This window comes from Leiobunum rupestre, chromosome 2 (genome assembly GCF_980474605.1).
Source record: "Leiobunum rupestre chromosome 2, qqLeiRupe1.1.hap1, whole genome shotgun sequence".
NCBI classification, from domain to species: Eukaryota; Metazoa; Arthropoda; class Arachnida; order Opiliones; family Sclerosomatidae; genus Leiobunum; species Leiobunum rupestre.
Genome location: NC_143385.1, coordinates 32,397,024 through 32,410,255, shown reverse-complemented (window position 1 = coordinate 32,410,255; position 13,232 = coordinate 32,397,024). Strand labels below are relative to the sequence as shown.

At 35.3% G+C, this 13,232-nt stretch overlaps 1 protein-coding gene across 1 annotated transcript in view; it reads right to left on the bottom strand.

Annotated features, from left to right (window-relative positions):
* The window catches only part of wls (Wnt ligand secretion mediator), a 28,503-nt gene that overhangs the window by 3,087 nt on the left and 12,184 nt on the right, over positions 1-13,232 (bottom strand). Inside the window, exons 8-12 of the mRNA XM_090165546.1 lie at positions 4,735-4,832; positions 4,281-4,344; positions 1,870-2,013; positions 1,360-1,443; positions 1,120-1,270 (exon numbers count right to left, since the gene is read on the bottom strand). Coding sequence (XP_090021672.1) covers positions 1,120-1,270; positions 1,360-1,443; positions 1,870-2,013; positions 4,281-4,344; positions 4,735-4,832 — 541 coding nt within the window. The remainder of the gene's footprint in view (positions 1-1,119; positions 1,271-1,359; positions 1,444-1,869; positions 2,014-4,280; positions 4,345-4,734; positions 4,833-13,232) is intronic.

Here is a 13,232-nt window from a genome sequence, read left to right as displayed (position 1 = left end):
AAGAAATATCATAAAATACTGTCAACAACTCAAATAGTCGTATACCGGGGCGTCGGTCAATTCCTCGCTGCAAACTAAAACTGACTTAAATTTGAAAGAATTTCGATTAGGCTTAATAAGCTCGATTTTTGGTTTTGGTTTTTCGTCAATGTCATCGGAACCACTAGTCCAATTTTGAAACCGGATCCAGTTTTGGAAAGGAAACAATTCCGTGCGTCGATCGGTGTTTGTCACGTGCAAGAGTGTCACGAATTTCTAATGGTTGAAAAGGCGATATTTAATGTTTTTCTACTTCAACCAATTTTATTTCCTCAATTGTAAGTTAGTTAAAACAATTTTAGCTGACCAATTAGCCAAGCATGATTGAACTGAGTGCGAGATTTATATTTAATCAAGGCCAAAATAAGCTAATAAAAATAGATCAATTGAGCTAACATTAGCCAACAAAAACCCTTAGAGAGTGACATTATTATACCCTCTCTGAAGTGAGATTAGGAATAATTAAATCTAACACGAGCCGTTAGTAAGCTGCGAATAAATTTTGTAAAAATGCCCAACACAGTTGGCTAGTAAATGATAAAAATTCTTGGTTATACTAAAAAAATGTTATAGGATCTGAGACCAGTAACCCAGACAATATTTCAATTAAGTTGTCATTCCATTTTTCAATTACACATTATTCAAATTACCAAAGACAAACAATTAACCAACTAGTTTAACCATTTTAGGGTCATCAGTACACTTTTGACAGTAGCACGAGCAAAAAAGGTTTTTCAAAGGCTTTTGAAAGGCAGTATATTAGTGTGATACACCAAAGAAATGCTGCATTAGATAGCTCATATAGGGGAAGTTAGCTATTTTTATACTTATTTTGAATACGCCAATTGTATAAGTTATAAGCAGCCCATTTTTGAATAAATGCAAAAGTTTAGTTTTACACTTGTTGCAGCATTTCATTGTATTTTTCTTTCTCAATCACTATAACTATAATATTATAGATTTAGTTTAGTAGAGAAATCGCTGTTATTCCTCATGTACAGGCCTGCCACGCACGTACGGGCAAACTTACACTCATAATACAACACCTGCTAATGCACGAAGTTACAAATGATGACTTACCAGCTAGAGGTGGATAATGCTTGTGTGATGGAGCATACATGCAGAGTAGGGTAAAAATGTAGCAGTTCCACATGCCATACACTCCAGTGAAAAATGCTGATGTATATTGTAACCTCAAATTGTCTTCGTACTTCCATTTTCCTTCGCTTGCCTAGTCAAATATGTAGGGCATAATTGTTAAAGGTATAACTAAAATCATATTATTTCTAAAATAACTAAAAGATCAAAGAAAATTATTACCTGACCCATAATGAATGATATAATGGTAAGTGCTGCACAAACAAGAGTTGCCATCATAAGGAATTTAAAGCGATAAATAATTCCCTGAAAAAAATCGATATGGTAATTGTTTGTTTCGATTTAAAAGAAAACAAACTTGTGACGATAAAGCATCACTAAAAATTTGTTCGATATTATCACAATTTAACCAATATGGATTTTAACACAAACCAATTTGGCAAATTGATACCAATACTGATTTTCCTCTTAATCAACAGATTGTTATAAATATTCATTACAAAATAACTTGACACAGAAAGTGACTTAAGTCACCTAATCAGAATTGTTAGTTTTTTCAGAATAAGTTGTAGAAATCCAGAATTAACACGGAAAAATCCATAATTTAGACACAAATCAATTTAACAATCCATAATTTAAACGCAAACCAATATGATAAATATCCATTACTTAAACCCAAACCAATTAATTTGGTAAAATCGTTATATCAGTAAGAAAAACTGATTTACATACCTCATAGAACATCCTCCGAGTGCTGCTCATGCTTGGCAAAGCATTCCTCTTAAAGCTAATATTACGGAAGACTCTATACACCATATAGCACAAGAAGATGAAATAAATACAAGCTGAAACTCCAGCAACAATTATGAAAGCCAACTGAAAACGAAAATTTAAAAAAACAATTGACTAAAAATTGGCGAGTGGCTACGAGGAAGCAAGTATCTAACCTACCTAACCTGTAAACTGTACTCAATTGGTAAGGTTAATTTTGAAATATTTCTGCAACTACTTATTTCCGGAGATTTTTGTACACTTTTTGGCTAGTGGAATTATATTTTATTAATATCCTTTAATTTGGCGCCGTTTCGAAGTGATATATCCCCTATTTGAAAATCGTACCATTGTTATATGGCTCATTTGAGGGGTCACATTCACAAATTGGAAGCAATTGAGAGTTTTTACAGTACAACTTCAGTGCTATTTTGTTTTTTAACCCATTTATAGATTTTGGAAATTATTTTCACATAGATTCCATGACTACTAGGTTTGTGATTTTTACTTTAGATTGTATGGCATTTTGATGAATAACTGAGCTCTAGCTCCGCTAAGCTAGCCTATGACTATATTCTGAAGGAAACTTCACCCTGAGAAAATGTTTTTATTCAGTAATAATTATCATTGCGATTAAGAAAATAATTTTCTTTACATATATTTAAAACTGTAAAAGGTTATATACATTTACATGCTAAAAAGTAATTTCCGGGGCCCTCATAATTCTAGCAATGGTTGCATTTTGTGTGCGATTTTTTTGGAAGAAAATGCATGTAAGGGACAAACTATAGCATGATCTAGTTGAAGAAAGTACGCCTGTCCCAATGAATAATACAAAAGTTTCAAAGAGCAAACAAATATTACATTTTTGCATTGTAGAGACAAAATTCCAATTGTAAGTATTGTTTATATTTGATGACCTTTATTATTTAAACTAGTTTTTAGTAGCATGGTCGGTTTAAAAATAGTCTGTTTAATGTGGATTAGAACGCAACCGAAAAATAGTAGGAACCGAACCGAGAACCGAAACAAAAATTGTGGAGAAAATTAACTATAAAACTATTTTCGCTTATTTCCACATATTTGGAAGTAACATAGAACACGCGACGAAATAAAAAAAAATAAATTGGACAAAACAAAATTAAGTGATTTCTAAATACAACGGGTTTTCCTTCCAATTGAGACAATAGACACAATAGTCCTTGTCACTTGTCACTGTTGTCAGTGGTTTATTTATTATTTTTCGCGGCTTTTTCAAAAGTAATAGTATTTGAAAAGTATTCGGTTCTAGATAGAACCGGAACCGCCGAACCAAAGTGACTTCGGTCCCATTTCTTGGAACCAGAACCAAACTAGTGTTCGTACGGGGTTAAAATAAAGTCGGGGTCGGGGTGGGTCTAACCCCGCGAAAAACAAGTCGGGGTCGGGGTCGGGGATGGAAAATTCTTTGTATTTATTAAGAATAGAAAAATTATAAAAATATCCCAATTTTATGATTTAAGATTAGATAGTGCATCTTGTGTAAGCCAGCCTCTGAGCCTAGGGACTATTAGTAATAGTCTTAGTCGATAGCTACGCCGCAAAATTTTCGTTTTAAAAACGAAAACATTTTATCTAAATCTGGCAGCCTTGCCTGCCTTCCGTCCTGTATCTCCATACCGAAAATGGCCGACGATTACGCCGCCGAAAATGTTTTACAAAACTGATCGGCGGCATTTTTTTCCGTTATTTTGAATTATCGACTAGGACTATAGAGTAATGGCAGTGTGACGTCACGTCACGACACCCATGCTTTTTCCTATAGATAAAAAATCGCGACCAAAATGGCGACCATGGTCAAAGCTACGGAGTGCCACTACTCTATAGTAAAAATAGATAAGATAGGTAGATTTTAAAATAGAGGTCTATAGCTTAGGCATTGTTATTGTTTAAATAAGTTGTTTTATAAATTTACAAGTTATTTACAAACGTTGTAACTCCACACTCCTTAGCTGAGACAGAGAGTCCGAAACAACGGCAATTATGAAACTAAAACTTAAAAAAGTGACTCAAGTCATAGTCAAGTGTCAAGCGAGAGCTACGTCAGCGGCATCAGCTGAAAATCATTCGGATCATTCTATTGTCGCCCACGAAAAAAGGGAGAGGAGGAACCTATCTATTTTATATTTTTAGGATTTAGCAGGGTGCGTCGGCGCGAAAATTTTAAATTACACTACGAAAACATAACCCCGAAAAATGGAAAACCCCGACTTGATTTGCGACAGTCGAGGTCGGGGTCGGGGTCCCCGTACGAGCACTAAACCAAACGGGAGTTTAAGTTTGGTTCGATCCGGTTCCTCCGGTTGTAAAGGGCAACACTAATGTGGACTTACTGCTAGCTTTGTTCCTGCATCAAAAGTCCACAGACTATAAAAAGGATTGAACAACTGTACACCCCTGTAAAATAGAAAAAAAAGAAAGTATTAGTCTATAGATTTCCCTAAAATTCAGTGCTCCTAAAATCTTATTGTGTCAAAAGTCTAAATTTAACTTGTGCCTGCCCTCCTTATGATTCTAACTAGCAGTCTAAATTTTCTTAATAGATACAGCAAAAATATTAATTCAGAACTGCTGATATTTTATTAAATACATGTAGTTGAGGCTCAGTACAGTTTTTGATTTATGTTCAGATGATCAATGAGGTTACTGAATTAAAACTAATTTCCTATTAACTCAGCAAAGATCATACAAAACATTTAAGTAATGGCCGGTCTCTAAGAATTTTGTTCAGAACAATTTTTCTGTTGACTCTGTTGAGTTTTACTGAAAGTATTCAATGTTACCAACCTTTCACAGATATCGAACAAAAATAGACAGAAGCATCCAATTGCAACAGCACTTAAGTGCTTCCAATAACTTCTAATCCTGTTTCTGTCTACATCATCCTAAAATATAAAATATGTTAAATGGTTTTCTAATGAATAAACCTAGTTATCTATATTGCTCATTAGAGTATTGCTTTCAAGAAAAATTATTATGTAGCACACAACTATGATAAATACCTTATTAAAAGTAGTAAATTTTTATTAAAAATTTGAGTTCCTTGTCATTTTCGCATTTTGAGGATAATTATCTAGATTTTTAAATCCATTTTGTATAGCACTTACGAAATGTGGTGAATCTAGTGTAATACTTCGCTGGCTCAATAGATGTCATTGTTGGCACGTGAGTTTGGCCGAGGCTTAGCGCCAAATTTGATAAATTATAAAGAAATTTTTTATTGAACAAAATTTAGGTTAAATATGAAAATTTACACATCTTTACTACAGTTCTAGAATTATGTCACTGAAATAAATTAACTATTTTTTAAAGAATTACGATAAATTTTCATCATCAGTTTATCTGAGAAATTGCGGGAGCTTTTAATCTGGTGAGATTAGTAAAATATTTTGCGCTGCTGCAACGATAGGGCCAGTATTTATGTAGTATGGAAAGGTATGCAAATTGTGGTTTGGGGCTGCCACTTGCTTTAAATTAAGATAGACTTGTTTAATATTTCCGAGTGTAAACTCAAGGTTTCAGAGGGAGCCAATTTTATATGAGGTCTAATTATTTGGTTTAACAAATCCTAACCATGGGCAAAATACTCAATGTAATATCTGTTACAAGGGTGTAGGAACCAGGGTGGGGGGGGGGGCAAGGTCCCTCCTTAGAATTTCACTTGGAGGGGCAACTAATGTTATTGCCCCCTCCAACTTTTTGGTCTGGTGAAATCTTCAAAAGGCTCAAATTCTCATTTTAAAAGCATATAAAGCTTATAGGAAATCAACTACAGGTGTTTAAATTTCAGTCTTTTCCCAAAAATTTACATATTAGTAAAAAGTACACCATTCTCCAGACCCCTTTTCGTTTCTCTTTGCCCCGTCCAACTTCTAGAACATTCCTATGCTCCTGATCTGTTAATATTATGGACAACTTTGAGAGAGACAGGTCTAAGATGGAAGGTTAAGCGTTCATTTATTTTGTAAATAGATAAGAGACTAAGAACATGAGGCCCTTAATAATTTTTAATAAAATATTTTATATTATCATTTACCCGTAACAATTTCCAATTTTCAAACATGTTTCAATCACATTAATTTTATTTACTTGGTGATATAAATTATTTATTCATCTCTGGTTGCCCTGAATTGTTAAGCTGTGGGACCTATTACCGCAGCTAGCGTGAGACCCCAATACTAAAATTTTACATCCCATAATTTGATATACTAGTAAACAATTTTAAATATTGGCAAATTATACTTACTTTCCTTCCATCCTTGTTTGATTAAAAATAAAAACAAATAAACCTTACATGAAGTACAAATACAATCTTGTTTCACAGAACAAAAACCAATTTATAAAACTAAACAGTATAGGTGGTTGCTTTATTCCTGCTCTGGGATTAGGGAGGAAGGTAAGAAGAGTAGCCCTATTATTCAGATTCTGTGGTAGTGAATAGTTTGAATTGAGGGCTGAGTTAATAGTGCAGGCGATGTTATCGAAAAATATAATTCCGCTTGCATGCTCTGTAAAAAGCGATTTGCCTCTGGATTATTATTTTAGGGTTATCAACAAAAAATAAAACCAATGTTCCCACTCTGGCAAGTCGGTATTAAGCGGGGAGGGAGGGGGTGAAAGTTCCCCCCCTCTATAAATGGTTTTTATTTTTTACAAAGCAACTAATTGTCACAAAATTGTGAACTAAATTTTATTAGATTCCTTATTGTAGCACGCGCTTACCTGATGTTTTCGGAGATGTTCAGTGCCGTAGCTGAAGGGGGGTGCGCATTAATGTCTACCCCCTCTTTTTTAAAAACGCATACATTCCGATGTTAACAGAAAGGTTTTAATTTTATAATTAAATACTATTCATATTCTGTTTAATTAGCTTACGGGGCTTTGAAAAATGCCCCCCACTAATCTCTAAGTCAAGTAGTAACGTCAATATAAGATTTTGAAATTAACCCCTCCTCCACTTGACAGGCGCTTGTGCGTCCTTAGTTGAGAAACGTGCCGGTATGGGCGCTAGTAGAGTGAACACTAATTTTAACGCGTCTCAGCTTCAACTGTCGCGTGCGCTAAAATGTCGAAAATGGCAGCCGGTAAAAATAGAACGTTTAAACAGTGTTTAATTTGCCAAAAAACCAATAAAACTGGTCTGCAATTTGCGAAAGAAGATTCAATAGCTAAAATTATAGACTATGCTAATTCTTATATTAATAAATATGGAAGTTATAAGTTTAAAGCGCTAACTGATAGAATTCGTCAGAGTTATCTCAATCGGGATACAGCTGGTATTATATATCATAGACAATGTTACCAATCTTTAACTTGTCGATCAAAACTTGAGCGAGCTAAGAAGAAACACGAAAAAGAAAACAAGATATCACTAATATTTGTCGAAAAGGTGAGATTAAATGCCTACTATTCCACTTCTTATTTTAGAAATATACCTAATTAAAATTAATGTAGGGAAAAGACCACATGAAAGTTCATCTTCAAACTCAAAACGACAAAGAGCGTTGTTGTATTTTTTGCCAACAAGAAAAAAATGAACCTATTCACGAAGTTGCAACACCCACTATGGGGGCTCAATTAAAAGATATAGCTTTAAAAACTAAAGACGACGAAGTGAGAACTTATCTTAGTGGTCTTGTATTTACAGAAGATCCCCTAGCCGCGGTAGCCTATGGCATGAAATATCATCTTTCCTGTTTAACTTTCGTAAAAAGATAAACTTACAATGAATATTAAAAGATCTGCTACTACATGGATTTGCAATACTTGTTTATTTAAAACTCGGGAGCTTTCAGACCGCGGTCCTTCTTCAGCCAAACAGTTTTTACTGAAGAAGGAGAATAGTTGCGGACCATGCAATAATTGACACACTGTCTAGAGAACTTTACTCTGACAGTAATGCCATTTTGAACATGAATGATATTCAAATTACTTATAAAAATATTCTCGAAGTAAATCTCATACTTGAAAGAATTACCGACGTGCAATTCAAGAAGTCCGATGTGGTTAATCAACCTGAAACAGTTTGGTCTACCAGATCAGTTCAAGCGGCAATGTCGGATTACCAAAGAGAGAATAAGAGTTTGGAAAAGGACTTGAAAACTTTAACGGAAGCAGCGAGAATTCTGAGAAATGAAGGGTTAAAATTACTGAAATGGAAGTTTGAAGGCGACTTTACGAATTATCAAGAAGCGAAGCTAATTACGCAGTTCTGCGAAGAAGTAATCTGCGGAGTCCACGAAATAGAAACTGAAAGGAAACGAGCTTTTGTCGATAACAGAGTGACGTCTTTAGTAAATCATTTATTACATTTATTCACGACACCAAGACAAGTGAGCAACAAGCCAAAAAGTGATAACGAACGACGAATCCCTTACCAAAAAATAAGTGGTCGAAAAACTATTTAAGTTGGTTTTAAGTTTGTATTTGAGACAAATACCAACTAAATACCAACTAAAAACCTACTTAAAAACTAGGGATGCACCGATATGGGTACAGCCGATATATCGGCCGGCCGATATATCGGCTAATTGTGGCCGATATTAACAAAGTTACCTATCACAATATTATGCTTTTTTGTTTACTCTCGTAACCACCTGTTAAAAAATGATTTGATCTATATGGCTTTTGGAGTCGAAAAACCACTTATGATTCCTGACCGTTTTGGACGCGAATAATTATTTCCTACAACAGCGATCAACTGGCCTTTTTAAAAGGAAATGTAAGGTTGTGGCAATAAATGTTTTCCATTAATTAGTTAGTTGAGTATCGCCTTTTTTTAAAGTTTTTCCTGAAAATATTTTTCTAATACCAGAAGTATCGGCTAATATCGGCCTCGCTTAAGCCGATATTGGCCGATACCGATATTTGAAAAATTAGCCGATATATCGGTTACCGATATATCGGTGCATCCCTATTAAAAACAACTTAACACCAACTAAAAACTTACTTAAAATGTTACTTAATAAAGACCACTTAAAGCCAACTTAAAACTTACTTAAAATGTTACTTAATAAAGACCACTTAAAGCCAACTTAAAAAATAATATGTAATTTTCTGACCAACTTAAAGTAAAAGGCATTTTCCCACCAACTTAAAACCAACTTAACTAGTTTACTGAAATATGCAGACCACTTAAAACCAACTTAAATGTGAATACCAACTAAATACCAACTAAAAACCAACTTATTTTTGGTAAGGGATCTCATCGAATCACGAAACGCCTTTAACAGTTCGACTAGCCCTGGACATTCAAAGAAGTATGAGATCCAAAGTGCTCATTTCTAAACTACATGATCTTGGACTTTCGATAAATTACGAGAAGCTGATCCTTCTCGAAAATGACATTTGTTACGCAGTACGAGAAGAAATGTCTAAATATAACGGAGTGTGCATGCCAAGATGGCTGGTAAAGGACCAATTTGTTTGGTTCGCCATGGATAACATTGATTTTATGATTTCTTCTCCTTCTGGTCAAGACTCTTTCCACGGAACTGCTATAGCTGTGTATCAAGCAAAAGCGACCGATAAACCTCTCATCCTTTACCAAAAAATAAGTTGGCTAAAAACCACTTACGACAACTTGTATTTCAACTTGGTTTTCAGTTTGTATTTGGGACAAATGCCTACTAAAAATAACCTAAATCGTCTTTATTAATCAACTTATTTCCAACTAAACCAGAATCGACATTTACATTTAACTACTTAAAACCAAATTAAAAATAATATGTAACTTCCTGACTACTAAAAACCAACTAATTACAAACTTAGCAAAAGAAGTATTTTCCTACCAACTGAATAACAACTTATTACCCCTTCAACTAGTAACTTGAAATATGCTGACAACTTGAGCCTACTTAATACCAAGTTAATGCCAACTAATAATGTGTATACAAACTAAATACCAACTGAAATCCAACTTATTTTTTGGTAAGGGATGGTACCAGAATTCAAATTTATTAGAAATAAAAACTACATAGCACATTTTGAACCAACTGATAACTGCAAGAAACCCGATGTGATTGTAGCAGAACAGTTCCCACTAAAACCGATTGCAGTCGAATCGCAATATACAGTCGCGGCCATCGAAGACTTAGCGTGGCTCTTAGGAAGCGCTCTTAAAGACGAAGGGAGAAAATAGGCATTCGTTCGCTCGTGTCTCAGACCCTCTTTGTCACAAAAGTCATCGAACTCCCTTGAACAAAATTCCAACCCATTGTCGGTACGAACTGCCTTGATACTTTTCCCGGTTTGTTTCTCAACAAATCTCTTATACTTCTGAAAACAAGGTAACGCTTCATTTTTACGAACCATTGGATACACTGTCAAATATCGGCTCCTGTCATCAATGAACGTGATGAAGTATCTCGCTCCCCCTAGCGAGGGTATCTGTACAGGTCCCCAGACATCGGAGTGTATCAGCTCCAGCAGCTGTTCGCTCTGGATCTGGGCAATAGGCTTATAACTTGTCTTCGTACTCTTGGACAAACTGCAGGCTTTGCAGTTCTCCATTGATCCCTTTAATGGACCAAGACCCCGTAACATCTCGTGTGAAGCCATAAACTTAACATCGTTCTCGTTCAAGTGACCTAAACGGTAATGCCACAGATTAAGCTGACTTACAGTTGCCGTTGCCGCTGCATAAGACTTAGTACTCTTCTTGTCTTCCCCATCTGGACCATTAATCATGACCTGTGCGTCCACTGCATACAGGTTGTTTTTCGACAACGGGGCTTGAAACGCAAATGATCCATTAGGGAAATACGTACGACAGTTCTTTTTCTCTCTACAACTCCTGTATCCGGCTTGATCAAGCAATCGTTCGGAAATCAGGAAGCGCTCTTAAAAACTAAGGGAGAAAATCCGGAACATGGGCAGCGTTTAATTCTTTAATATCTCAACCAAGAGAAGAATGTAACGTAGCGCTCTTAGCACCCCTACTAACTACTTCACCAACCGATTATTCAACTTTTATACAAGGATTATTAATGGCACAAAACGTTAGTTGCGATGTACTTGGACCAGACGCAGTTACTGTGTTAACTTTAGATATGCAACTGTACGAAATGGCGATGAAACTATGGGTATCAACACCGGATTTGAGAGACCAGTTCTTGTTTAGACCGGGCGAATTGCACATCGTATTTTGGGCCTTAGCGAATGTAGCGAATGCCGAGGAAATTGTTGAGTGAAGTTTTAGACGGTACGAAATTGTGGACGAAGTATTTGAATAAAATAAACTTAGTTAAAATATATATTTACAACAAATGTTACAAGTGCCATGAGAGACAATAGTTAACAGTTAAATTTTAAACATAATACCAGGCAGATGGGCACAGCTGAAGTGTGTGACTGAAGTTAAGAGTGAGGTAAGTAGCTATATCTGCATGGCTTTATATACCAGAACATACTGATGGTGGCGCCACCAAGCGATCGTTACGCGTACTGTTTTTATAAACAAATATGTTCATAAGTAAATTAGATTAACATAAGTAGATAGTTAGATTTTAGTAATGCCAAAGTAATGGAAAACTATGTTTACCAACAGAAATTAAATCACTTGCTAAAAAAAATCTATACGGAATTTGAGACCTAAACGATTCGGATAAAGGTTCGCATAACGTACTTCTCATTGATGGAATGACAGTAGTACAATCTATTAAAAAGAATTCTTCCATTAAAACGTGTCAAGATTTAGCGAATTTATTTACTAGTATAATTCAGAAGAAGGCTTTTGGTTATGACGAAATACGTTTAATATTTGACACCTATAAGGAAGGGTCTCTTAAGGAACAAATAAGAAAAAAACGGACAAACAACAATTCAACTTATTATCACATCAACGACACTACTAATATCGCCCACTTATCACTCAAAGACATGCTATCCTCAATTAAGACAAAAACAGAGCTTTAGCACACAGCCGAAGTTCATTGAATAAATTAAAGATGTTTTTCGTTACGTATGGGGCTGTTACCAAGGCAAATGTCCCTGTACATCCTTCTATCGAAGAGCACTCCCACGAAGAGGCCGACACACTCCTTATCCTTCACGCTTTAAATGTCAAGAAAACAGCAAACCTATTTGTCGAATCTCCGGACACCGATGTCTTACTTCTTCTTATTTACTTTTTACCGTCATTACCAAAACGCACATTTTTCATAAAAAAAGATAACACCAAACTAGGAAACAATATTTTAAACGTCTCGACAGTTTATAAAGCCATTGGGGAGGACCGTGCAAGGGCAATACTTGGTTACCACACGTTTACTGGATCTGATGTAACAGGGAAGTTTTGTGGCCATTCCAAAGAAAAGTCCTTTAAAGTATTTATGAAATGCGACGATGAAATGTTGAACGCATTCGCTTCATTGGGATGCCCGAAAACCGAATTAAACCAAACTATCGAGGACAACCTTTTAAGTATGTAGGCCTACTCTACAGCCCTAAGAAACAGGAGTCGCTTGAACTCCTGCGTTGGCAACTTTATTCTTCGCGTGGTTTGCAAGGTGAAAATCTCCCTCCTACAAGGGGCGGAATGAAACCACACATATTGAGAGCACATTACCTGTGTTTTGTTTGGAAAGGATCTAAAGAAAACCACCCTAAGACACCACTCCCAGAAAACTCGGGATGGAAAATAAAAAAGACAACCCGGGTAAATATCAAGCTATAACCAACCTCGAATTACCAGCACCAGAAGCCATTTTCGAATTGATAAAATGTGGGTGTAAAAGTGGCTGCAAAGGCAATTGTTCTTGTCGGAGAAATAACTTATTTTGTACAGACGCCTGATTTTGTTCAGATAATTGCAATAATATTCCTATACTGAAATTAGACATGTCCGACAATGATGAAGATGGAGAATAGTTCCTTTTTTCATTAGATTAAAGAAATACTGTATTTATATTTAAAAATTAATTTAGTAATATTAAGTAGTCAATAAGTTCAAGTACCTGATATTAAATTTATTTCTACGTATTTGTTTCGACGCAAGTGTGGTAATTTAACAAACTAATTGCATTACGTAAATCAGTATTATTAAGGGGAAAGAGTTCTGTGGCCATTGTCTACTTTTGCGCTATTTCAAGCTGAACTCTTATTTTTGTGTTTTTACTTATAAAATTCATATTTACGTGTAGTACAGCCTCTGGTTTAGTGCTTAAAATAAGTCTGACAATTTTAAATTTTAAAGTAATTTAGTTATTATGTTCTAGTTTGAACCCCCGGAGCTAAACAAGTTGAGCAAGCGCGCAAACTACCCTTTAGTTAGGACTTTATATCTC